General features: G+C 43.6%; 1 protein-coding gene across 1 annotated transcript in view; it reads left to right on the forward strand.

Moving 5' to 3' along the window:
• LOC126284680 (mitochondrial import inner membrane translocase subunit Tim23) overlaps positions 1–24,947 on the forward strand; it is a 69,375-nt gene that overhangs the window by 18,626 nt on the left and 25,802 nt on the right. Inside the window, exon 4 of the mRNA XM_049983804.1 lies at positions 20,767–20,881. Within this exon, the coding sequence (XP_049839761.1) occupies positions 20,767–20,881 (115 nt within the window). The remainder of the gene's footprint in view (positions 1–20,766; positions 20,882–24,947) is intronic.

The following is a 24,947-nucleotide window of genomic DNA, read 5'->3' on the forward strand; positions in this document are numbered from 1 at the left end:
ATTCGCCCCCTAAATGTTAAAATTGAGTAGCTGTACCTACAGTTCTACTTCCATGCGAAGTGCCTTGTCAGTTCTTGCTGTAACATTGTTAAGCGAAAGGTCGAAGTTAGTGCTCTAGATTTTTTTTAATCTTCAAATTAGGTGGAAAAAGATTAATAATGTCCAGAAACACTTTATATCAGACACACATTCACTTAACAAGTGAGAAAATGCTGCTGCTTTTCAACAGAACAATCATTTCTTTAAATCTTAATTACATCCAAACGAAGAAAGGAAAGGCCATTTCAGAACAAAAAGGTGATAAGTTTTTGCAAAAGCAGACATTCCAGTCGGAAAGCTCCCAGTCAGCACTTTTTTAACAGTCATTTTCAAATTACTAATAATTTAATTGTCTTCACTAATGTAGCATGACAAACTTGCAAATTTGTGCATCTAGTCATTTACAAACAACGAAAATAGTTGCAAATTTTGCCAAAAATAATGCTACATTTACCTGTCTATTTAAGAGCAACGAGGTATCCAAAAACAACAACAGATTCCAAACATAACAACAGAATTATCTCTGGGTTTCTTAGTACTCTCCAGACTTGAACAAGGTATACAAGTAAAATACAAATTTAAATGAACACTGTGGAACTTCTTCTGTCTGGACTAGGTAGGATCATAGTTCACCTGTATTATTGAAAGTAAAGCTAATCTGGAAATTCAGAAAAAGAATTCAAAGGCATGGGTTTAACGACTTAAAGACACACACATTAAATTTATTTTCACATAAATTTTGATGAGATATTGCAAAAAAAAAATGTTTTGCTGTTCTTTTGTTGTTTAATTCAAAAACTGGTTTGATGCAGCTCTCCATGCTGTTGATTCCTGTGCAAACCTCTTCATCTCGAAATATCTACTGCAATCCACATCTATTTGAACCTGCCTACTGTACTCAGCTCTTGGCCGCACTCTGTAAATTTTACTCCCAACACTTCCCTCCGATACCAAATTGACAATTACTTGAGATCTCTTACTGTATTCTATCAACCAGTCCTTTCATTTAGTCCAATTTGCCACAGGTTTCTTTTCTCCACAATTCTGTTCAATCCTGCCCTCATTAGTTAATGCAATCTACCTATATAATCGTTAGTTTTGTTCTATAGCTGGCTTTCAGATAGTTGGAGAACAAACACGTGTTTGTTCTCCAACTCTCCAAAAACTGGCAAGTTTCCACTCTTTCCTGTGAGCCTGTCGACAACTTAACGCTGTGACCTCCCCTCTCCCCTTTTTTTGTCACTGTTGATGTTGAGCCGCTACTGCTACAGCTTGGTTGGTGGAATGGAGACGCAACACACAGTGATGGTTGTCCCCGTCAAATAACGTGGAACACCACCTGAAAATCTCTAAAGAAAATTGTTCCTCGCGTAATGTATGAAAGTCCATTTTTGAGTCTGCACAGTCTTCTCAGCAATTGAGAACTGCTGATTTTAATTGTCTGTTTATGGTTTTATGACGATTTGCTATGCCCGGTTAGTTAGCTATTGCAATGTTGAGTTAATCATTCATCACCGGCATTGTTTCACACCACTGAAGCGAGGAAAATTTCTTTTGCAGTTCAGTATCAGTCGTTTTTGTTACATTGCTAGGCATAATTGTTCACTACGGCACAACACAAATCGAGACATAATCTACGATGCTATCTTGCTTTTGCGCGTCGTATTATTTCGGCAAAACACTCCTATCGATGCTCAATGTTCATCAGGTCACTCTTTCATTTAGAATGTTCACAGTTAATTGATTTTTATTATCAACTATCACACAGTTCTATTGACGATGGAGCCAACACATGAGATTTCCATTACTGACGAACAATTTTGTTGCTCCTTCTTAGCAATTGATTTATAACCATCACACCACAGGCACACTGATGGATCGGATCAATTAAGATTCTTTTTAATTCGGTGATACCCCCTGTGGGTTCGGGGGTTAGAATAGGCCCGCTGTATTCCTGCCTGTCGTAAGAGGCGACTAAAAGGAGTCTCAAACTTTTCGGCCTTGTATGATGGTCCCCTGTTGGGTTTGACCTCCATCTCTCAAAATTTTCCAAAGAGCGAGCCGATTGGGGAAGGGCGCCTTACTTGGTGCATTGTGTCCATCTTGCGATCAGACCTTTCGCCAGCTTATACACCGTTGAACTGCAGTCCTGTCCACTCTCCATCTCTTGGGCACGACTCTTTTTCTGCGTGCAGACAACACCTTGCACTGTGCAGTGCCTCTTTCTGCACCTACGGCGACCATGGACCACAAGTTACCTAACATCCAGCACGGTAGCCAGTCCGTTATGGTGGGGCCGCCATGTACCCTGTTGGTTGTAGCCCCCTGACAACACAGGGATCGCTCTACTGATGCCTGCACCATTAACTCCCCACGTATGCCAAGGAGTAGATGCCTATCCTCCTGGGGTATCGGGACTCCCGGCAACGGCCATCCTGCCAGGTGGCTCTTGCCGTGGCTGGGTGGCGCCTGTGGGGAGGGCCCTTGGTCGGAGTAGGTGGCATCAGGGCGGGTGACCCGCAATGAAGCATGGTACATCGTCTCTCGCTGGTGGCCAGTCGCCAGCAGTCTCTAAGCGTTCTCGGGCTCACTTTAACGCTCAGAAGTACAATCCGAAAACGTTCCCCTCCCTGGCCACACCGTGGGAGGAACGTAAGTCTCAGGATGGCAGTAGCAGTTAGTCACCCCGCTTCTTAGTTTGTACGAGGGTTGATGAAGAGTCTTTTCTCTTCACAAAGCCTCAGTTCTTCGTCAAGCATTTAGAGGACAAGTTTGGGGAGGTGGAGTGCTTGACAAAAATGCGCTCTGGGTCAGTCCTGATACAAACGGCATCCTCTGCCCAGTCACGACGGTTACTCGCTTGTGACAAGTTGGGGGATGTTGCCGTTACGGTCACACCTCATAAGAGTTTAAATATGGTCCAGGGAGTTATTTACCATAGGGATCTTCTTTTGCAGTCTGATGAAGAGCTGCGTGCCAATTTAGAGCGCCCAGGTGTACATTTCGTCCGGCGTGTTCATCGGGGTCCGAAGGAAAATCAGATTGCTGCCGGTGCCTTCATCTTGGCCTTCAAAGGGGATACATTACCGGAAAAAGTCAAGGTGATGCTCTACCGATGTGACGTTAAGCCCTATATCCCTCCCCCGATGTGGTGCTTTAAGTGCTGGAAGTTCGGCCATATGTCTTCTCGCTGCACTTCCAGCCTCACATGTCGAGATTGCGGACGCCCGTCACATCCCAATACTCAGTGTGCCCCGCCTCCCATCTGTGTCAACTGCGGGGAGCACCATTCACCTTGCTCGCCAGACTGCAGAATTTTCCAGAAAGAGCGTAAAATCATGGAATACAAGACCCTGGACCAACTAACCTATACTGAGGCCAAGAGGAAATACGACCGACTCCATCCTGTGAGAATGACATCTTCCTACGCTGCTGCTACAACACCTGTGCTAGCCCCGTCTGTTTCTCCAATTGTGGCTGGATCGACGAGTAGTAAAACTCCTCCTGCCCCCTTGGCAGTGGGGGGAGGGGGGGTGGGGGGGGGGGGCTCTACCCACCGGGTTGCTCCTGTGCCACCTACCTCAGGAGCAACACCATCCCACCCATCGGGGACGTCCGTCCCCACTTCTAAGCCGGAGAAGTGTCCAACTTCTTCGGCTTCTCACGCTCGCAAGGGGTCCCTTGGGTCTCTCCCTTCTCAGGTTTCTGCCAGCGAGAAGCCTGACTGCCAACAATGGTGTAAGTGCCCGCAATCAGCTGGTCGTAGGGCTTCACGATTCTCCTCCGTCCCGGAGACTGAATCGGTGAAGCCCTCCCAGCCGGTGCAACCCAAGGAACGGCGTGAGAAACCCAAGAAGAGCTCTCAGCCCAAGGAACTCGCGGTGGCAGCCATCCCACCGCAACCTTCCAGCTCTGCGTCTGAGGATGCGGTGGAGATACTGGCGTCCACTGAGGACCTCGATCTCGCCAGTCCATCAGACGCCATGGAAAGCACTATCACAGGTGCTAAATCGGAGGCAGCAGGTGACCCAGCGGCGTAATCTCTCTTCCCAGTCCCGTCACGCCTTTCTCAGCCATGGACAACACCATCCTCCAGTGGAACTGCAGCAGTTTCTTTCACCATCTAGCTGAGCTCTGCCAACTTATCAGCCTTCACCCTTTCCTCTGCATTGCTCTGCAGGAAACTTGGTTTCCGGCAATGCGAACCCCCGCCCTCCGTGGCTACCGGGGTTATTATAAGAACCGGGCAGCTTATGAAAGGGTGTCTGGTGGCGTCTGCATATATGTCCTGAACTCTATTCACAGCGAGTCTGTACCTCTCCAAACACCTTTAGAGGCTGTCGCTGTTCGGGTGTGGACGCCACAGGCTGTTACCGTCTGCAGTCTTTACCTTCCACCGGATGGTGATTTCGCGCAGCATGTCCTGGCTGCTCTGATAGCTCAATTGCCTCCACCTTTCCTGTTGCTGGGCGACTTTAACGCCCATAACCATCTGTGGGGTGGGTCAGTGGCAACAGGTCGAGGCACCATTGTTGAGCATTTATTGGCGCAGCTCGATCTCTCGATCTTAAATGATGGTGCCTTGACACACTTCAGTGTGGCGCATGGCACATACTCCGCCATTGACCTTTCCATCTGTAGCCCTAGCTTCTTACCGTCTGTCCAATGGAGAGTGCATGACGACCTGTGTGGTAGTGACCACTTTCCGATCTTTGTCACTGCCACAGCGCCAGTCTTCTGGGCGCCCTAGCAGATGGACTATGACTCAGGCTGACTGGGACTTGTTCTCCTCCACTGCCGCTATTGAGCCTCTCTCTAACGATGCCATTGATGCAGTGGTTCAATCGGTCACCACCGGCATCGTTACTGCCGCCGAATCTGCCATTGCCCGTTCTTCTGGGTCCCTTCGGAGGCGGACTGTGCCTTGGTGGTCGCCTGAGATTGCTGAAGTGATTAAAGCTCGCCGGCGGGCGCTCCAGCGTCACAAGCGACATCCCTCAATCGACGACCTTATCGCCTTCAAACGGCTGCGTGCATGAGCCCGCTGCATTATCCGCCAGTGCAAGCAGGAGTGCTGGGAGCGGTATGTGTCCACCATTGGCCTCCATTTCACTCCATCGCAGGTCTGGGCCAAGATTCGCCGCCTCTATGGCTATCGGACCCCTGTCAGTGTCCCTGCGCTCTCACTGAATGGAGCAGTTTGTACTGACTCCGCGTCATTGCAAACCGCTTGGCAGAGCTCTTTGCTATGAATCCCGCTTCTGCCAACTACCCCTTGGGCTTCCGCTCCATTAAGGAGCGGATAGAATGTCGGAGTCTTTCTTTTCGCACTCACCATCCTGAATTGTACAATGTTCCATTCAGTGAGTGGGAATTTTGAAGTGCCCTCGCCGCTTGTCCTGATACTGCTCCTGGGCCAGATAGCATCCACTCTCAGATGCTGAAACACCTTTCAGTGGACTGCCAGCAACGCCTCCTCGATCTTTACCACCGCATTTGGGTCGAGGGTGAGTTTCCGTCACAATGGCGGGAAAGTCTTGTTGTCCCCATTCTGAAACCAAGGAAGAACCCTTTGGAGGTGGACAGCTACCGTCCCATTAGCCTCACCAACGTTCTTTGCAAGTTGCTTGAACGGATGGTGAGCCGGCGCTTGAATTGGGTACTGGAGTCTCGAGGCCTTCTGGCTCAGTCTCAGGGTGGGTTCTGTAAAGGCCGCTCTGCCGCCGACAATCTGGTGAGCCTGGAGTCGGCCATCCGTACTGCCTTTGCCCGCCGTCAGCATCTGGTTGCTGTCTTTTTCGACATGCAGAAGGCGTATGATACGACATGGTGTCATCACATCCTTTCTACGCTTCATGGATGGGGTCTTTGGGGCCCTCTGCCGATCTATATCCGCAATTTTCTGTCGTATCGTACCTTCCGCGTGCACGTCGCGGCCTCATATAGTTCCTCCCAAGTCCAGGAGAACGGTGTGCCACAGGGTTCTGTTCACGGTGTGTGTCTGTTTTTAATAGCTATTAACGGGCTCGCTGCGGCCGTGGGAAATACTGTCTCCGCTTCCCTGCATGCTGACGACTTCTGCCTTTACTACAGCTCTATTGGCATTGCAGCTGCTGAACGTCAGCTACAGGGCGCAATCCGCAAGGCGCAGTCTTGGGCTGTAGCACAAGGTTTTCAGTTTTCCGCAGCCAACACCTGCGTTATGCATTTCTGCCGGCGACGCACTCTTCACCTGGAGCCGCGGCTTTATCTTGACGGCGAGCTTCTTAAAGTGGTGGAGTCACATAGGTTTTTGGGGATGGTTTTTGATGCCCGGTTGACTTGGCTGCCTCATATTCGGCAGCTTAAACAGGCATGTTGGCGGCATCTAAATGCTATGCGATGCCTGAGCCACACCAGGTGGGGCGCCGACCGATCTACTCTCCTACTGCTTTACTAGGCGTTAATCCAGTCCCGTCTGGACTATGGGAGTCTGACTTACGGCTCAGCATCCCCATCTGCATTGCGGGTGCTGGACCCAATCCTCCACAGCGGGATATGCCTTGCCACTGGTGCCTTCCGAACCAGTCCTGTGGACAGCATACTTGTGGAGGCAGGTGTCCCTCCACTGCGGTTACGACGCCCACAATTACTGGCTGCTTATGCTGCCCATGTTTTTCGCTTGCCCGGGCATCCAGATTATCGTGTCCTCTTCCCGCAGTCGGTCGTTCATCTGCCAGAACGTCAGCCCCGGTTGGGTTGTCCGATCGCCATACGTGTCAAACAGCTTCTTTCCTGGCTTGGGTGTTTCCCTGTTCCACCTCCTTTCCGGGCCCCTCTGCGTACACCCCCGTGGTGTGTGCCTCGCCCTTGCCTTCGGCTCGACTTGGCACATGGCCCGAAGGACTGTCCCTCCGGAGGCCTTCTGACGCCGCTTTTATTCCATCCTGGCCACGAATCAGGGCTCTGGCGTTGTCTACACCGACAGTTCGATGGTTGCTGGTCTAGTCGGTTATGCACTAACTCAAGGGGACCATTCTGAACAACGTTCGTTGCCGGCTGTTTACACTGCTGAGCTGGTCGCCATCTTTTGTGCCCTAGAGTATATCCGCTCCTGCTCAGGTGAGTCCATCGTTATCTGTAGCGATTCCCTGAGCAGTTTACGAGCTCTCGACCAGTTTCCCTTGTTCTCGTATGGTGATGGCTATCCAGGAGTCCCTGCATACTCTCGCCCGTAGCGGCAGGTCTGTGGTCTTTGTTTGGACCCCAGGCCATGTTGGTATACCCGGTAATGAAACCGTTGACCGCCTGGCGAAAGAGGCCACCAGTGCGCCATCTCTGGAGATTGGCCTCCTGGCGGCTGATTTGCGGGCAGTCTTACGCCGCAAAGTTCTCTCGTTTTGGGATGCTGAATGGCGCGGTCTGACCACCCCTAACAAACTCCGTGCCGTCAAGGACACGACGACTGTGTGGCGGTCATCCATGGGAGCCAACCGCAGGGACTCAGTCGTCCTTTGTCGGATCCGCATTGGCCACACCCGACTCACGCACAGTTATTTACTGTGTCGTGAGGATCCCCCTCTTTGTCGTTGTGGGGCGTCCTTGACGGTGGTCCATATTCTGTCGGAGTGCGCCCTTTTAACTGTGCTCGGGCACACTTTTGCAATGCTTGACAAGCTCTCTGCTCTTTTATCAGATGACTCTGCCATGGTGGACTTGGTTTTGTTTTATTTGGGCAGGGGGTTTTTATACTTTAATCTGAGTGTTTTTTATTGTTGATTCTGGCTTTTAGCCTCTGATTTTAAACTGAGTTTTTTAAGTGTTCTTGGTGGTTGGCTTTTCCTCTTTTCTCTACGGTCGGCCAACCACCGTCACACTGTGTGTTTTAATTTGTTTTGTCTTGTCTCTGTCAGAATATTTCATGTCCTGTTTCGTCTGCTGTCTTTCCTGTTGTTCGTTTTTTATTCTCTTCGGGTGGTTTTAGTTTTTATGGAACAAGGGACCGATGACCATAGTACTCTGGTCCCTTTAATCCCACAAACCAACTAATTCGGTGATAATGACAATTACGACAACTTTTACAATCGGCGTATTTGTATTATCTTCCTGTGGTCGAATTAATGTTTCCTACTCCAGGTTAATCAGGTATTACTGTCTTCGACACTATGTCCATTCTTCGTTCTAAGTGTTCACTTTGATAAAGGTTGAGTCTAACAATAATATCTCCAATCATTAAAGTTCATTAACTCATCATACACTATCAGAATATCACCTAAAGTTCTCAAGTCACAATAACTGAGAACAAAGTCCGCACATCTCTGTCGCACAATATTACTTTTTTTTTTAATAGAAACAATCTCGTAGTGTTCAGTTTGTAGTACTGTAACACACTGTGCTTTCTCTCAACTTGATAGCAAGCAAGCTAGCAAGTGACTAACATTTCCATGATCTAGCATTTTAAACGCATTGAATTTCCTTTTCGCCACATTTGCAACTCTTTCACAATAAATGTTATCTCTGACCAACATACTTTAGACTCAACTTTTGTCGTACTAATTAGCAGTTATTACTGAGATGTTTGATAGCTAATTAAAAATAACCTTTCTTTCTACCTATATATCTTTATGTACTCAGTAATTATTGAAATTGGTGTTCATCAAAACTTTAAGGTGTTATATTATTGTCAAAGTCGTCATACCTGTCAGGATAACACTGTTCCCTACTTTAAATTATCATGACATTCTTAATTGGGTTTTCGGGTTTCTTGGGGTGTTCAGTGAGTGGTTTCCTCTATTCCTAGTTATTTACAATTAAAATAAGTGTTAATGTTAAACTTCAGAGATGCATTAGATGAAATGGAACCTTATAGCATTTATCTCGGGCGAGTCCCACTCACAGTCTCCACCGTTAGTTATGCAAACAGCAGATGATGTGGGTACCAAGAAAGTAAATATCAAATGGAACAAGACAACTATTACAGAGAAGTGAGAATTTGGTGACGTGTTAATAGGTGCATGATCAAATCTGCTGATTTAAACAAGACAATTCTGAACTGTCTTTAAGAAGACTCACTAAAACTGGAGAACAATAACAACTGAAAATGGAAAAGACTTTCATCTATATCTACATCATATTCCTCGAGCCACGTAATGTTGTGTGACAGAGAGTGCTTGTGGTACCACTAACTGATCCGTTTTTCTTAGTGGTTCATCTTGGGCAGCGGATCGCACTGTCCTGCTTCGCTTGTATTGGTCCATAGTCCGATCAAAGCTGGGTTATGGGAGCCTCATCTACCCGTCTGTTTGGCCATCCCTCTTACGCCGTCTCAACTCCATCCACCATCAGGGGTTACGTCTTGCGACCAGAGCATTCTACACTAGTCCCGTCGAGTCTTTATGCTGAAGCTGCCGAATTACCGTTGACCTACCGTCACGACGTACTGCTTTGTCGGTATGCCTGCTGGCTGTTGTCAATGCCCGACCACCCCTCTTAGCAGTCCTTCTTCGCCGATTCTCTCGGCCGTCAGTATGGGTTGTACGTGTCTGCCCTGCTGCCCCCTGGAGTCCGCTTTCATCGCCTGCTTCGACAATTGGATTTTGCCCTCCCTACCACCTTCAGAGAGGGTGAGAGCCGGACACCACCTTGGCTCCAGGCTGCGGTTCATATTCATCTCGACATCAGCTCGGTCCCGAAGGAGGGTACTCCGGCTGCAGTGTATTGCTCACGGCTTGTCGAACTTCGTGCGCGACTTGCCAGTCACACCTTTTACACTGATGGCTCCAAAACTGACGATGGTGTCGTCTGTGCCTTTGTCGTCGGGGCCGTCACCTTTAAATACTGGCTCCTCGACCAGTGTTCCAGCTTTACGGCTGAGTTTTTTGCTCTCCATCAGACCGTTCAGTATGCCTGCCGCCACCGCCATTCATCGTATGTACTCTGCTCTGATTCACTCAGTGCTCTTCAGAGCCTTGGAGCTCCATATCCGGTCCATCCCTTGGTGCAACGGATCCAGCAGTCCCTCCATTCTTTTGCTGATGATGGCTCTTCTGTCAGCTTTCTGTGGGTTACCGGCCATGTAGGAGTGCCTGGGAATGAGGCTGCTGATGCTGCAGCCAAGGCTGCAGTCCTCCTGCCTAGGCCAGCCTCCCATTGTGTCCCGTCATCTGACATTAGTGGGGTTGTTTGTAAGAGGCTTGTCATTGTGGTGGGATACTTGGTCATCATTTCAAGGAAACTAGCTCCGGGCCGTAAAACCGTTCCCAACTGCTTGGACAACCTCCTCCCGACCACCTCGGCGAGAGGAGGTCCTTCTGACCAGGTTGCGAATTGGGGCATTGCCGGTTTAGCCACCGCTACCTGCTCTTCAGTGACCCAGCCCCGCAGTGCCCTTGTGGTCATGCATTGACAGTCCTCCATGTTTTATTGTCGTGTCCCCGTTTTAGTCAATCTCGTGTTGTCCTATCTCTGCCTTCTACTTTGCAAGATTTTTAGCTGATGACACTCGAGCAGCTGCTCGTGTTCTTTGTTTTATTACTTTGACTGTCTTGTCCAAAGACATCTAACTCTTTCACTTATTTTATCTGCATCTTTGTAAGAACTTTCTGGTGTCCCCCCCTCCCCCCCTTGAGTTTTATTAGATTCTATGTGCTCCTATAATTGTGACTGGGCACTAATGACCTCAGTAGTTGAGTGCCCTTAAACTAAAAAAAAAAATAAATAATAATAATAATATCCGTTTTTCTTTGTTACAATGACGAATGGTGCATGGGAAGAATGACTGGCAGTATGCCTCTATTTTACCTCTAATATCGTTAATTTTGTCTTTGTGGTCATTTCGTGAAGTGTGTGTTGGAGGAAGTAACATACCAGACTTTTCCCGAAAGTGCTCACTCGAAATTTCAGCAATATTGTTCATCCACAGTAAGTTGAAGATTGGCACAGTGGCTGTTGGGAACAGCTGTGCCTCAGCATTATGGCTGCCAAGGGCTGAGGAGCAGTTAGTGAAGGCAGCATCAGCTTCTTGTAATAGTGCTGGCACCACTAACATTGTTTTGTGCTTAACATGAAATCGGAGGTGGCACTTGTGGAAAAATTATCACTGAAAGAAACACCTCCGTTGGGTCAGCAATTGCTTGTTCTTGTTGACATATTCATGCTCGAGTGTTTTACCTAGAACTTACGTATTAGTTATGTATCAAAAGTAATGAAAAATTAAGTAGATGAATGTACAGCTAATGATACTATGAACCAAAAGCCAAAAATTGATTTTTGTAATCTGTTTGCACATTGTATTTATCAATTACAGCACAGCAGTAATGTTTACAAAGTGTACTTAACTGTCAGTATTATGATCACTACAGATCACTTCCATTTGTGTTTGATTCAAGATCGTAATAACCACTTGAGGGTGTGGTACTGGTGATAACTCCATCAATGGCCATTTCCACTATCCTAGCTTGTATCCCATACTCTTTCCCCAGCTGATACACTTTGTGCAGTGACTGAAACAAAAGCAGTATTAACAAGTTTCAACAATGTTTCCTTCAACATGTCACCAATGACGTTGCTCTCCCTGAAATTGTGTTTTATTGTGTACCAAGCCAATTCTATCGGATTTAGATCGCCATTGCAGGGTGCCTAAATGGACTACTTTGTGGCCACTGCTGTCAGAGATTTTGTCAGAGACACACTCTCACAGCTCTCTCTTTTTTTAAAAAAAAAGATAACGGTTCCACCTTTCTCATTGAGTTGTTGCAGTTTATTTGCCTGTTTTGCAACCATTGTAATCCTGAAATCATAGTTATTAGGCATACTGTCGATCTTCCTGCTGTGGTATTGTGTATCATCCACAGTGTCACAGAATTGGATAGAATATTAGGAAACCCCCCCCCCCTCCCCTTACCATCAATATCCACTACTTTTGTGCACTTCAATAAGTTTGCAAGATAGTGCAAACTGTTTATTGTCTGAAATGGTTCAAATGGCTCTGAGCACTATGGGACTCAACTGCTGTGGTCATTAGTCCCCTAGAACTTAGAACTACTTAAAACTAACTAACCTAAGGACATCACACACATCCATGCCCGAGGCAGGATTCGAACCTGCGAGTGTAGCAGTCGCACGGTTCACGGTTCCGGACTGTGCACCAAGAACCGCGAGACCACCGTGGCCGGCTATTGTCTGAAATCTCATGTAGTAAACACTGCTTGCAAAAATTGAAGAGTAATTAAAATGCAGTCCCTTGGTGAGTAGTGCACCACATTTACATTTCCTGCTATTGAATATTTTATTATACATTAGATGTGATGCTCTAAATGTGCATTTGACATACCTGAAGAATGTAGTCTAAGTGGAGTCCTCTGATTTTAGCTAAAGGAATAGTGTCTCATGGTAACCTTTTGTACACTCTTTTTCTGCTTCTTTTGTTTTTGTGTTTCATCAGTATTTTTTATTTTTATTTTATTTTTTTCATTAATGATAATGTAACAGTGGTAGCTACCCTGGTTTTTAAGAATAACTGCAATTCTGCAACAAGTACTTGTAGCAAGTTTTTGAAATAAACTTGGCCAAATGACTTACAGAAGTTACTAGCCAGTGGAAAAAAGCTTTTTGTTAAGCCCCGTGTTTAGCGGAAGCTTGACTTGGGCAGCACTCAGAGACAAAAAAAGAATATTGGTCAAGTAGTGCTTCCCACCACCACCACCACCACCACCACCACCACTTCTGGTAGCATTAGTGAAATTGTGAAGTTACTGTCAAACAGTAAACCTCTTTGTGGTACACAAGGCCTCTCTTCTAATTTCTGCCACTGGAGTTCATTGGTCATATTTATAGTTCTCTTGTGGTGTCTAACCAAAGCAGAGAGAAAATGCACCACTCTTTGTTGGATCCCCCTCCCCCCGCCTCCTTCCCTTCCTTGCCCATCAGTCTTACATGGCAGTGATCCCCGATTGTTAAACAATAATCAAGAATCAGTCGGACAAGTTTCTTCATTACTGAGTTAGATCTCCATAAGATTCTTCCTTCTAAATCAGATAACACCTATTTTTCCTGCTGTTTTATGCTGTCACTCCACTTGAGGTCGCTTTGGATAGTTACTCGTAGATATTTTGTGGTAGAGCTGGTGAGTAAACATAGTTTTGTAAGGTATGATGGCAGATAGCACAGTAATTAAAAACAAAGAAAATTGTATAAGCATTCCAAAACTCCTAAAAGTTTTTTTTATAATTAAAGAGATCTACATCCATATTCCGCAAGCCACCTGACGGTGTGTGGCGGAGGGTACCTTGAGTACCTCTATCGGTTCTCCCTTCTATTACAGTCTCGTATTGTTCATGGAAAGGAGGATTGTCGGTATACCTCTGTGTGGGCTCTAATCTCTCTGATTTTATCCTCATGGTCTCTTCGCGAGATACACGTAGGAGGGAGCAATATACTGCTTCACTCCTCAATGAAGGTATGTTCTCTAAACTTCAACAAAAGCCCATACCGAGCGTCTCTCCTGCAGAGTCTTCCACTGGAGTTTATCTATCATCTCCGTAACCTTTCGCGATTACTAAATGATCCATTAATGAAGCGTGCTGCTCTCCGTTGGATCTTCCCTCTACCTCTGCCTCTGCCTAGCAGTATTCAAGCAGTGGGTGAACAAGCGTACTGTAACCAAATTCCTTTATTTTTGGATTGCATTTCCTTAGGATTCTTCCAATTACTCAGTCTGGCATCAGCTTTATCGACAATCAATTTTATATGATCATTCCATTTTAAATCACTCCTAATGCGTACTCCCAGATAATTTATGGAATAAACTGCTTCCAGTAGCTGACCTGCTATATTGTAGCTAAATGATAAGGGATCTTTCTTTCTGTATATTCACAGCACATTACACTTGTCTACATTGAGATTCAATTGCCATTCCCTGCACCATGCGTCAATTCGCTGCAGGTCCCCCTGAATTACAGTAAAATTTTCCATTGTTACAACCTCTCGATATACCACAGCAACCCTAAGTGAACTTCCGATGTCATCCACAAGGTCATTTATGTATATTGTGAATAGCAACGGTCCTACGACACTCCCCTGCAGCACACCTGAAATCACTCTTACGTCGGAAGACTTCTCTCCATTGAGAATGACATGCTGCGTTCTGTTATCTAGGAACTCCTCAATCCGATCATACAATTGGTCTGGTAATACATACGCTCTTACTTTGTTCATTAAACGACTCTGGGGAATGTATCGAACACCCTGCAGAAGTAAAGAAACAAGACATGTACCTGGGAATCCGTGTCTATGGCCCTCTGAGTCTCGTGAACGAATAGTGCGAGCTGGGTTTCACACTATTGTCTTCTTCGAAACCCATGCTGATTCTTACAGAGTAGATTTCTAGTCTCCAGGAAAGTCTTATACTCTAACATAATACGTGTTCCAAAATTCTACAGCTGATAGACGTTAGATATGTAGGTCTATAGTTCTGCACATCTGTTCAACATCCTTTCTTGAAAACGGCGATGACCTGTGCCCTTTTCCAATCCTTTAGAACGCTACGCTCTTCTAGAGACCTACAGTACACCACTGCAGGAAGGGGGGCAAGTTCCTTCGCGCACTCTGTGTAAAATCGAATTGGTATCCCATCAGGTCCAGCAGCCTTTTGAGCGATTTTAATTGTTTCTCTATCCCTCTGTTGTCTATTTCGATAGCTACCATTTTGTCAACTGTGCGACAATCTAGAGAAGGAAGCACAGTGCAGTCTTCCTCTGTGAAACAGCTTTGGAAGAAGACATTTAGTATTTCGGCCTATAGTGTGTCATCCTCTGTTTCAGTACCATATTGGTCACAGTGTCTGGACATATTGTTTTGATCCACCTACTGCTTTGACGTAGACCAAAATTTGTTAGAATTTTCTGCCAAGTCAGTACATATAACTTTACTTTTGAATTCATTGAAAGCCTCTCGCATAGCCCTCCTCACACTGCATTTCGCTTCGCGTAATTTTTGTTTGTCTGCAAGGCTTTGGCTATGTTTATGTTTGCTGTGAAGTTCCCTTTGCTTCCGCAGCAGTTTTCTAACTCGGTTGTTGTACCACGGTGGCTCTTTTCCATCTCCTACGATCTTGCTTGGCACATACTCATCTAACACATATTGTACGGTGGTTTTGAACTTCGTCCACTGATCCTCAACACTATCTGTACTTGAGACAAAACTTTTGCGTTGAGCTGTCAGGTACACTGAAATCTGCTTTTTGTCACTTTTGCTAAACAGAAATATCTTCCCACTTTTTTTAATATTTCTATTTATGGCTGAAATCATAAATGCAGTAACCGCTTTATGATTGCTGATTCCCTGTTCTGCGTTAACTGTTTCAAATAGTTCGCAGACAGAGGTCAGGGAGAGTGGGGGAGTAGTAGGAAAGAAGAGAGGTAATAAAACTGGGTGCAGTGATGAAATAGAGGGTTGTGTAATGCTGGGATGGGAACATGTAAGGGGCTAGATGGGTAAGGTCAATGACTAATGAAGGTTGAGGCCAGGAGGGTTACGGGAACATATGATGTAATGCAGGGAGAGTTCCCACTTGTGCAATTCAGAAAAGCCAGTGTTGGTGGAAAGAATCTAGATGGCATAGACTGTGAAGCAGTCTGAAATGAAGAACATTGTGTTGGGTGATATGCTCAGCAATGGGGTGGTTCAGTAGTTTCTTGGCCAGTTTGTATGTAGCCATACATGCAGACAGACAGCTTGTTCGTTGTATGCCCATGTAAAATGCAGCACTTTGATTGCTGCAGAGCTTGTAGATCACATCTGGTTTCACAGGTAGCCCTGCCTTTGATGGGATAAGTCATGTTTGTGCCTGCACTGGACTTGCTGTTAGTGGGAGGATGTATCGGACAGGTCTTGCATCTGCATATATTACAAGGATATGAGCAGTGAGGCAAGGGGTTGGGAGCACAGGTTGTTCAGTGATGGACAAGAATATTGTGAAAGTTCAGTGGGTGGCAGAATACCACTGTGCGAGGGGTGTGAGGATAGTGGGTAGGACATTCCTCATTTTGGAGCACGATGAGAGGTAGTAAAAACCCTGGTACAGAATGTGATTCCGTTGCTCCAGTCCTGGGTGGTACTGAGTCAAGAAGGCAGTTCTTCTCTGTGGCTAGACAGTGGGACTTTGGGAGGTGTTGGGTGATGGAAAAGATAAGGCAAGGAAGATCTGTTTTTGTACAAGTTTATAAGAGTAATTACTGTGCGTAAAGGCCTCAGGGAGACCCTTGTTACAATTTGAGAGGCACCGCTCGTCACTGCAGATAAGACAGCCATGGGTGGCTAGGTTGTGGGGATGGGACTTGTTTGTGTAGAATGGAGGGCAGCTGTCGAAGTTGAGGTATTGCTAATGGTTGGTGGGTTTGATAAGGACAGAGGTACTTATGTAGCTATCTTTTAGGAATGTGGATTGGATGTCCTCACCCTTGATCCAGATTACGAAGGTATCAGTGAACCTCAACCAGGTGAGGGGTTTGGGATTCGGGGTGTTTAGGAAGGATACCTGTGGATGGCCCACAATAGGTTGGCATTGGATGACGCCATGCAGGTGTCCATAGCTGCACCCCAGATTTGTTTGTAGGTAATGCCTTGTATGGTGACCAGGAAGGAGGTTGTTGGCTTGGTATGTGTCAGGTGTTGGAAAAGATAGTATTCCACCAATGCACCCAGTCTTTTTAATTCTCTACTTTTCTAGTACTCTCCCCTGCCTGCTGTCTCACCTCCCAACTGCACCTAGCTGCCCTACCCTCTCATCACATCATTCCTGCACGCTCCCACTAGGAGCACTTTACCGTCCCCCACGCGTAACCTGCTATTACTCCCCCTCCCCGCTCCAGCCTACCCCCACCTGGTTGCCTCTCCCGTCATGGGCTGCTGCTCGTAGTCTGGCTTCAGTTGACACACACTGCCGTGTGTGCTTGAAAACGCGCGCGAGTGTGCGTCGGCCTCATATCCACCATGTAGAGGTATTTTCTAAGATTATCTTTCACCACACAGAAAGAAACAATAAGGAAGGTGTAAGCTACCTATGAAAGTGAACTTATTGCAGTGGACAATTTGTAAGATAACAAGGCTACAACAGCAGATCAGTTAGCATGAATTAAAAGTTTGACTAGGATACATAGGTTTAGAGAGATTTTGACCTGGTTTCAACAGAAGCTGGTCCAACAGACCTTGACACGTAAAATGAAGAATGTATATCAAAGCTACAGCTCTTATTAATTATAAAAAAATTGGGCAATTTAGAACTAAAAGAGCAGGCAAGGAGAATTCTTATCACCCAAAATATTCTCAACAGTCGTTGGGAAGTTTTTGACCGTTGCTGTTGTTGTTGTTGCTGTTGTTGTTGTTGTTGTGGTCTTCAGTTTTGAGACTGGTTTGATGCAGCTCTCCATGCTACTCTATCCTGTGCAAGCGTCTTCATCTCCCAGTACTTACTACAACCTACATCCTTCTGAATCAGCTTAGTGTATTCATCTCTTGGTCTCCTTCTACGATTTTTACTCTCCACGCTGCCCTCCAGTACCAAATTGGTGATCCCTTGATGCCTCAGAACATGTCCTACCAATCGGTCCCTTCTTTTTGTCAAGTTGTGCCACAAATTCCTCTTCTCCGCAAATTCTATTCAATACCTCCTCATTAGTTATGTGATCTACCAATTCTAATCTTAAGCATTCTTCTGTAGCACCACATTTCGAAAGCTTCTATTCTCTTCTTGTCCAAACTATTTATTGTCCATGTTTCACTTCCGTATATGGCTACACTCCATACAAACACTTTCAGAAACGACTTCCTGACACTTAAACTAGATGTTAACAAAACTCGATGTCAACAAATTTCTCTTCTTCAGAAACGCTTTCCTTGCCATTGCCAGTCTACATTTTATATCCTCTGTACTTCGACCATCATCTGCTATTTTACTCCCCAAATAGCAAAACTCCTTTACTTCTTCAAGAGTCTCATTTCCTAATCTAATTCCCTCAGCATCACCCGACTTAATTAGACTACATTCCATTATCCTAGTTTTGCTTTTGTTGATGTTCATCTTATATCCTCCTTTCAAGACACTGTCCATTCCGTTCAACTGCTCTTCCAAGTCCTTTGCTGTCTCTGACAGAATTACAATGTCATCGGCGAACCTCAAAGTTTTTATTTCTTCCTCATGATTTTTAATACCTACTCCGAATTTTTCTTTTTTTTCCTTTACTGCTTGCTCAATATACAGATTGAATAACATCGGGGAGAGGCTACAACCCTGTCTCACTCCCTTCCCAACCACTGCTTCCCTTTCATGCCCCTCGACTCTAATAACTGCCATCTGGTTTCTGTACAAATTGTAAATAGTCTTTCGCTCCCTATATTTTACCCCTGCCACTTTCAGAATTTGAGAGTATTCCAGTCAACATTGTCAAAAGCTTTCTCTAAGTCTACAAATGCTAGAAACATAGGTTTGCCTTTTCTTAATCTTTCTTCTAAGATAAGTCGTAAGGTTAGTATTGCCTCACGTGTTCCAACATTTCTACACAATCCAAACTTGTCTTCCCCAAGGTCCGCTTCTACCAGTTTTTCCATTAGTCTGTAAAGAATTCGCGTTAGTTTTTTGCAGCTGTGACTTATTATACTGATAGTTCGGTAATTTTCACATCTGTCAACACCTGCTTTCTTTGGGATTGGAATTTTTATATTCTTCTTGAAGTCTGAGGGTATTTCACCTGTCTCATAAATTTTGCTCACCAAATAGTAGTTTTGTCAGGACTGTCTCGTCCAAGGCCGTCAGTAGTTCTAATGGAATGCTGTCTACTCCTGGGGCCTTGTTTCAACTCAGGTCTTTCAGTGCTCTGTCAAACTCTTCACGCAGTATCATATCTCCCATTTCGTCTTCATCTACATCCTCTTCCATTTCCATAATATTGTCCTCAAGTACATCGCCCTTGTATAAACCCTCTATATACTCCTTCCACTTTTCTGCTTTCCCCTCTTTGCTTAGAACTGGTCTTCCATCTGAGCTCTAGATATTCATACAAGTGGTCCTCTTTTCTCCAAAGGTCTCTCTAATTTTCCTGTAGGCGGTATCTATCTTACCCCTAGTGAGATAAGCCTCTACATCCTTACATTTGTCCTCTAGCCATCCCTGCTTAGCCATTTTGCATTTCCTGATGATCTCATTTTTGAGACGTTTGTATTCATTTTTGCCTGCTTCATTTACTGCATTTTTATATTTTCTACTTTCATCAATTAAATTCAATATTTCTTCTGTTACCCAAGGATTTCTACTAGCCCTCGTCTTTTTACCTACTTGATCCTCTGCTGCCTTCACTACTTCATCCCTCAAAGCTACCCATTCTTCTTCTACTGTATTTCTTTCCCCCATTCCTTTCAATTGTTCCCTTATGCTCTCCCTGAAACTCTCTACAACCTCTGGTTTAGTCAGTTTTTCCAGGTCCCATCTCCTTAAATTAGCACCTTTTTTGTAGTTTCTTCAGTTTTGACCTTTAAGTGTGGAAAAAAGAAGGAATGCACATATATGAAACGTGCTGAACTGATTTTGTTTTGCTGGCAAAAGTTTATTGTTCATATCTAGTGCAGATACATTTAAAGAAATGACAGAAGTTAAAAGGGCAGATTTGAAATTAGATTTGGAAATCAGATGCTAAGACTAAAATAAAATATTATGAACATGTGGAAAATAAAACTGTACATATTAACAAAGAAGCATACAATCCAGTGATGAGGTTTATGTAGTCAGGACAACAGAAAAAAGACTGGATTGATTGGAAAAGAAGTAACAGAAGAGAGAAATGTTGGCTGATTTGCTTATGGTAAACTAAGTAAATAATTTTAAAGACTAAGCTCATGATGTGTCAGAAAAAAATCAAAACTACTTACATAAATAGTTTTAACTAGTCACTGAAATGTGAACTTATAATGCATAAACAGTTCAAAATCTGAGGGTGCTGAGTGGAGAGAGGTGCACTGGAACGTAGCAAGCCAGACAATAGTCATACGATCAGAGGACAGACTGTAGAGGGATATGTAATGAAAATGAAGTGTAGATGGGTGAGAGATTGTCAGGCAAATGAATGGTATCTGTATGTAGTAAGTTACCTGCTGGTCACCAAAAAATGAGGAAACAGGTAGCAACCTTGTGAAAAGCAGATAGGTCACATTGAAAAACATGAAGGAGCAATATGTATAAGTACATCTGTAGACTATAAGCCATGGATGATTACAGAAATGGCATTTCCCAGCTGGTGATTAAGATTTTACACTAAGAATGAATGCCAGAATGAGAAAATAGCTGCACCATGCATGTACTAACACCAAAAATGACTTTATTGGTTGGTGCACTACATGATAATTTCCTCTTCTTCCTATACACAGTGTCTCCTGTTGATACCCTTTTCCTTTAAACACTTCCCCTTCTTTTCTTTTTGTTGTTCGTCATTCACATCTTGCTGCATGTACTCATTATCAGGACAGGACAGCACAGTTTAGTGTACGCTTTTGCTCTGAAGGATATAGCTCCATAAGCTGTTTCCTGTTCATGTACCTTTCAGCTGCACTATGCCTCCACTGTATTGTGTGTTCTATCCTGAATTATCCAGTATTGTAAGGTATGCTTTGCTTGTGTTGATACACGTTTTTTTGACATGGCTTCATTTGCATTTGTGTTATTACTTTTTTCTGTAATATTTATATTCTGGTTTTCTGTTTTAGCTGGATTGAGAAAGTGTGCAATTGGAGGAGGAGTTGGATTCACCCTTGCAGCAGCCTATTGCTTGTGGAGTTCTAGGGATAAATTGCAAGATTTTCGCCGTGATTTCAATCCAGCGTAAGAATGTGTTATAGTTTGTTGAGTATTTATAGAACACTCAAAGGAAAAGATTTGTTGACAATTTAGATCTTGTTTTTTTTTTGTGAACTTGTACATAAAACTTAGTTATGAAGCCGGACAATAAAGCACTGTGTAAAGTAGAGGCTACAAATCAAATATGGTTTTGTGGCATCTAGTAAACTCAGAAAACAGAAGATATGAAATGCTGTATTTGTTTTTAGGGATTACTTGAAGGTTATGATGCACTGTTATGCTGTATTGTGAGTTTAAGATTTTAGCTCTTTGTGAAATCTGTGATTTTAAAACCAGTGTAATAGCTGCTGTGTGTGCTTGTTGATAAGTCGCATGTGTGTAATGGCTCATTAAGTTGTAGTTCTAGTTTATATTCTTTTGTGGGCTCCCAGAGATTTCTTCTGCCATTTTTGCTATATAAATATAAAATTTTGCTGTTCTAGAGGTGTCAGTAAACATCTTTCCTTTCCAGATATCATCTAAGTCCTGTAAAAATACAATTGTTATAACTATCATTTTTTAGTTCATACTTACTTTTGGTATTTTGATGTGTCTGAAGCACAATTCTGAAAATACACTGTGGATTTAAATAGGTAACAAGAACAACTTCAGTCTGCTCAGGAAACACTGAAAACGCTTGTGATGGAACTTGTATTTAGTCTAAAAACAAGCAGTAGTTACTATAAATTACTGTAACATGGGTTAAGTGTTTAATATTACATGGATGGAAAGTCATTGCAGTCAAGTATATAGACTGTCAACAATCCATATGTACTAATTACTAAGCTGTCACTTGGTACCTTTAACTTTTATTGAGAACCTGTTGTGTGCTTAAGAATGTAATAAGATGGGGAAACTGCAGAAAACAAAGAAAGTAAATGAAAGTAACTGAAGGGCCATTAATTTTGGGGAGCAGATAGAAGATTGAGAAAATGGTGCTTGGAAAAAATTATCTAGAACATGAACAAATTCTGGTGAAATAAGAAGTTACTTTTCCAGTATATTTCTATCTTACAGTGTTTACCCTCACCCATTTTTTCCTTATCTTATTTGTCCCATCTGTTCTTAACATTCATTTCTCATTGTGTGAAATAAAAATGTTGCCATACTGCATAACATAAATCACATTTTACACAATTTTTTTATTCCTGTTTCATCATGCTAGTGTGTTGCAGACGAGTTATTCTGTGAGTGAAGTGAAAAATAGGCTAAGAGTTGCACAAGCTGTTGTGTATGATAAATTGTTGATTAACAGTAACTTCAAGAGAAATTAAATCCACTGAGTTGATGTATGTGATGGAGGTGGGATTATTGAGCAAGGGAACCAGAAAAACAGACAAAGAACAAACAAAATTAGTATGTTTAAGAGAAGCTCTGCTGCCTATTAAGAGATGGATTGCCAGTATTACATGGAAATGTGGTGGTGGTGGTGGTGGTGGTGGTGGTGGTGGTGGTGGTGGTGGTGGTCTGATCTAAGGGATGAAGTACTCAGGCGAGCCAAGCAAGTTAATGCAACACAGCAGATGTATGTTTACACACTACATGATACTGCAGGAAGTGTAGACATTTTGCATATTCCGAAATTCACACTTAAGGTTTGTAAGCAGATAACTGACCTCCTGATATAGAAGACAGTGTTAATTGCATTAATAGGCAACTGTGGGAAGAGGTAATGTTTTTCTGGTAAATGTTTGTGTGAAATGAGTTGACAAGAAAACGTGGAAATTAATGTTAGAAGTTGCTGTTAAAGAAAGTATTCTTCTCATATGGCAGTGCTGATATGAAGGATAAGCCCATTCATACATGGTCATTTAACATAAATATGAAACCAGACTGACTGTAAAGCAGATGATGCCCAGAATTAGTTGTGATGATGGTGGTGGCAGTGGTAGTAGTAGCAGTTAAGCTGCTATTACATTGGCAATTTAATCTTTACTTGCTGCAAAGATTCAGTGTGTTTGATAAGTGGAGCTATGAGGAAACGCCTACTCAAAAGTAATGCCCATACTTTGGTTAGTCATAAGTTAAAATTGTACTTTGCTCTGTTGGTAGTGATCACCTTTTCAGCCCTCTTTTTCAACCCACATGGGTCACTTTCTCAACCTTGTACCACTGTGATGATCCTTGCTCCAGTACTCTCGGGATTTTGCTGTATTTCTTGTGGGACTGACATTTGCGGAGAAAGAATTCTCTTGGGTGATTGGCTTAACGATGGTCTGGGGAAAATCGTGTGATGAATAGTGAATCATGTAAGGGGATTGGGTATACTAATGGAAACCTTGTTACCTACTACCATATATTATCATTAAGAGAATTTTATGCAGAGTGCATTCATTGCATAAATTCATTGGAAGACATTTTTACGGTAGGCTAAATTTGGAGGGTAAAAATCATAGAGGGAGACCAAGGGATGTTGACACTAAGCAGATTCAGAAGGATGTAGGTTGTAGTAGGTACTGGAAGATGATGAAGCTTGCACAGGATAGAATAGCATGGACAGCTGCATCAAACCAGTCTCTGGACTGAAGACAACAACAAAAAATTTGGAAAGTCTGCTCTTTGAGATGACAGCACAGGTGGAGACACTGAGTATATTTCCTTAAATGCATAAAAGCTAAGAGTGACATGTACATTGATGATGTCTGCAATTTATAGTGACTCCCCCTCACCTCTGACTTTCTTGATGCACTCATGGGGGCCAAAAAAATTCGTTTCCCATTGTCCTTGCCATTTACATATTTAAACACTCCCCCCTCCTGCCTGCCACCGTGCCCCCCCCCCCTCCCCCCCCCCCCCCACACACACACATACACCCTTGTTAGAACACTTAGACCACTGGCAGCAACAGCAGTGCTTAATCACTGAAGGCATGGGAAGTCAAAAACTTATCAACTAGCTACAGAGGCTTTACAAAACCACACAACATAGTATAATAAGTCCACACATCATGTCATAGAATAGCTCGTGTCACACCAATGATGGAAAAAAAAAAACAAAAAAAAAACACATAACATAAGAGGAAAAAACATACATGATACCACAAAATCTCCTGTCAGTATTTGAAATTTCTACATATTTAAGTCCTGTCATTACAGTTCATCTAATTAAGTCATATGTACCAAAAGTGTTATAAAAAATTCATCCTTTCAATAACCATTTAATTATTTTTATTTTGGGATAATTGGAAGTTGAACAAAACATCACAAAATTAATTCACTGCATTAATTGGTTCTGTATAAGTCTTCCTCAGCATATTGATATGGCCTGCCTGGCATGCACAAGTACTTGGTTGCCTGCTCTGTGTTATTGTCACTGTGGTAGTTGTTTGCCTGTCACTGAACTCTAGTCTCATATGCCTTCCAGAGCTTTAAGAACCTGGAATACAACTAGCAGAGACAACCACTGGCATTAGTATCTGACACACACACACACACACACACACACACACACACACACACACACACACACACACACACACACACCTAATACAGGTGAATAGAAACCCTTTTGTAAACAACACTACTGATGCTATGTACACATTTTATATTACTCATTAACACATAATGAGTTGGATCCCCCTTAACAAGACAGGTAGAGTTTACACAACTTAAAAGTGATAAAAAGCCTGCTAGTAAAATAGTCTATACCTACAAAATTCCCTCCAAAATAACCCATATAGTACTTCTATCTTTCCCAATTTAGAAAAGATAACAAAATAAAATGTCTGACCGCTAACGATTATTACAACATTAGTCACAAAATACCTTAAAATTTATTTAAAGACATCATTGACTCAGTTAGCAAATACTACCCATAGTTATTCTACTAGAAGTTGTGAAACATACAACATCAATTCATTTAATCGGTTTGTAGGAAATCCTTTCTGCTACGATAAACCAATCCTCCTAAAATTTTGTGACTTGGATTCTTATCAAAACTCGAATCTCCAGTAACTTGCTAACTGATAAAAGCACCATAGCCTAACTCTTAAGTTTATTCAACAATGTCTACTGAAATTGTCATCATCTCTTGTAGGTGATAAAACATCACC

This window comes from Schistocerca gregaria, chromosome 1 (assembly GCF_023897955.1).
Source record: "Schistocerca gregaria isolate iqSchGreg1 chromosome 1, iqSchGreg1.2, whole genome shotgun sequence".
NCBI lineage: Eukaryota > Metazoa > Arthropoda > Insecta > Orthoptera > Acrididae > Schistocerca > Schistocerca gregaria.